Raw genomic sequence first — 1,425 nt, 5'->3', positions numbered from 1 at the left:
GCCTGAAGCTAACATGATCACAGAAAGACAAACATGGAGCAGGATGATGACAGTGAACAAAGTATTTTGAAGGAGCTGAAGAGAAAGTTGAATAAAAATCGAACAGTTATGAAGACTAAACGTCAGCACACCTGTCTCCTGTTTGAGGCGAATGTTTGGATCTTTAAAAGGTTGAAGCAGTTTGACTGAAAACAGAAAAATAAACTTTATATTTTATGGTTTTTATCTTTTTACACAACTTGACAAGTTCAACTTTCTGAACTAATGACGTCCACACCTGTTCAATAAGGTGGACTGACTGAAGGTTCCTGTCCTCCGCAGGTCTACCTGAAGGCTCCGATGATCCTGAACGGGGTCTGTGTGATCTGGAGAGGCTGGATCGACCTGCAGAGGCTGGACGGGATGGGCTTCCTGGAGTACGACGAGGAGCGGGCTCAGGTACTCCCACAGAACCATGCTTCAGCTGCTGCTGTAAAACATCACACACTCAACCTGTGTGTGTGTGTGTGTGTGTGTGTGTGTGTGTGTGTGTGTGTGTGTGTGTGTGTGTGTGTGTAGCATGAGGATGCCTTGGCCCAGGCGGCGTTCGAAGAGGCTCGACGCAGAACCAGAGACTTTGAGGACAGAGACCGGTCTCACAGAGAGGATCTGGAGGTGAGGAGGACCGGCCTGTTGTCCTCGACAGGAACTCTGTGAAAACAATAAAGTATCAACTCTTACAAAGCCAGCTCTGACCTGTAACACACCAATAATAATTATCTTACCTGCTGTAGGTAAATGTTTGAATGTGCCCTTTATTATTATATTTATATGGTTCTGAGGACGGTTTGTCTAAAGTGGAAATTTTTAATAAAATATAGATTATCTGCTTATAAATATTGATATTTTTTATGTTTAAAACCTGAATTTCTTAGCAGACACGTTTTTGGTTGGCTTTGTAAGACCACTCAAATATGGTAAGCCCTTTATGTATATATTCAATATCCTTCATCTGGTTACTAAGACCACTATTTAACTAGTGACAGGCAGATTAAGACAACTAGTTGACTTATGACTGTCAGATTAAAGACCACTAATGACTGTCAGATTAAGACCACTAGTTAATTAATGACAGGCATATTAAGACCACTAGTTGACTAACGACAGGCAGATTAAGTCCACTAGTTAATTAATGAAAGAACAATTAAGACCACTAGTTGACTAATGACAGAACGATTAAGACCACTAGTTGACTAATGACAGTACGATTAAGACCACTAGTTGACTAATGACAGAACGATTAAGACCACTAGTTGACTAATGACAGTACGATTAAGACCACTAGTTGACTGACAGAACGATTAAGACCACTAGTTGACTAATGACAGTACGATTAAGACCACTAGTTGACTAATGACAGAACGATTAAGACCACTAGTTGACTAA

General features: G+C 40.8%; 1 protein-coding gene across 1 annotated transcript in view; it reads left to right on the top strand.

Moving 5' to 3' along the window:
* Positions 1-321: 321 nt before the first annotated feature.
* LOC106536009 (core-binding factor subunit beta) overlaps positions 322-1,425 on the top strand; it is a gene marked incomplete at its 5' end in the record, with an annotated part of 11,334 nt that continues 10,230 nt past the window's right edge. The window contains 2 exon segments of the mRNA XM_014033177.1: positions 322-438; positions 559-654. Coding sequence (XP_013888631.1) covers positions 322-438; positions 559-654 — 213 coding nt within the window.

The sequence above is a fragment of the Austrofundulus limnaeus genome, unplaced genomic scaffold (genome assembly GCF_001266775.1).
Source record: "Austrofundulus limnaeus strain Quisiro unplaced genomic scaffold, Austrofundulus_limnaeus-1.0 Scaffold1653, whole genome shotgun sequence".
Lineage (NCBI taxonomy): Eukaryota > Metazoa > Chordata > Actinopteri > Cyprinodontiformes > Rivulidae > Austrofundulus > Austrofundulus limnaeus.
The sequence above is the reverse complement of the archived record's forward strand: the minus strand, read 5'-3'. Positions and strand labels throughout refer to the sequence as shown.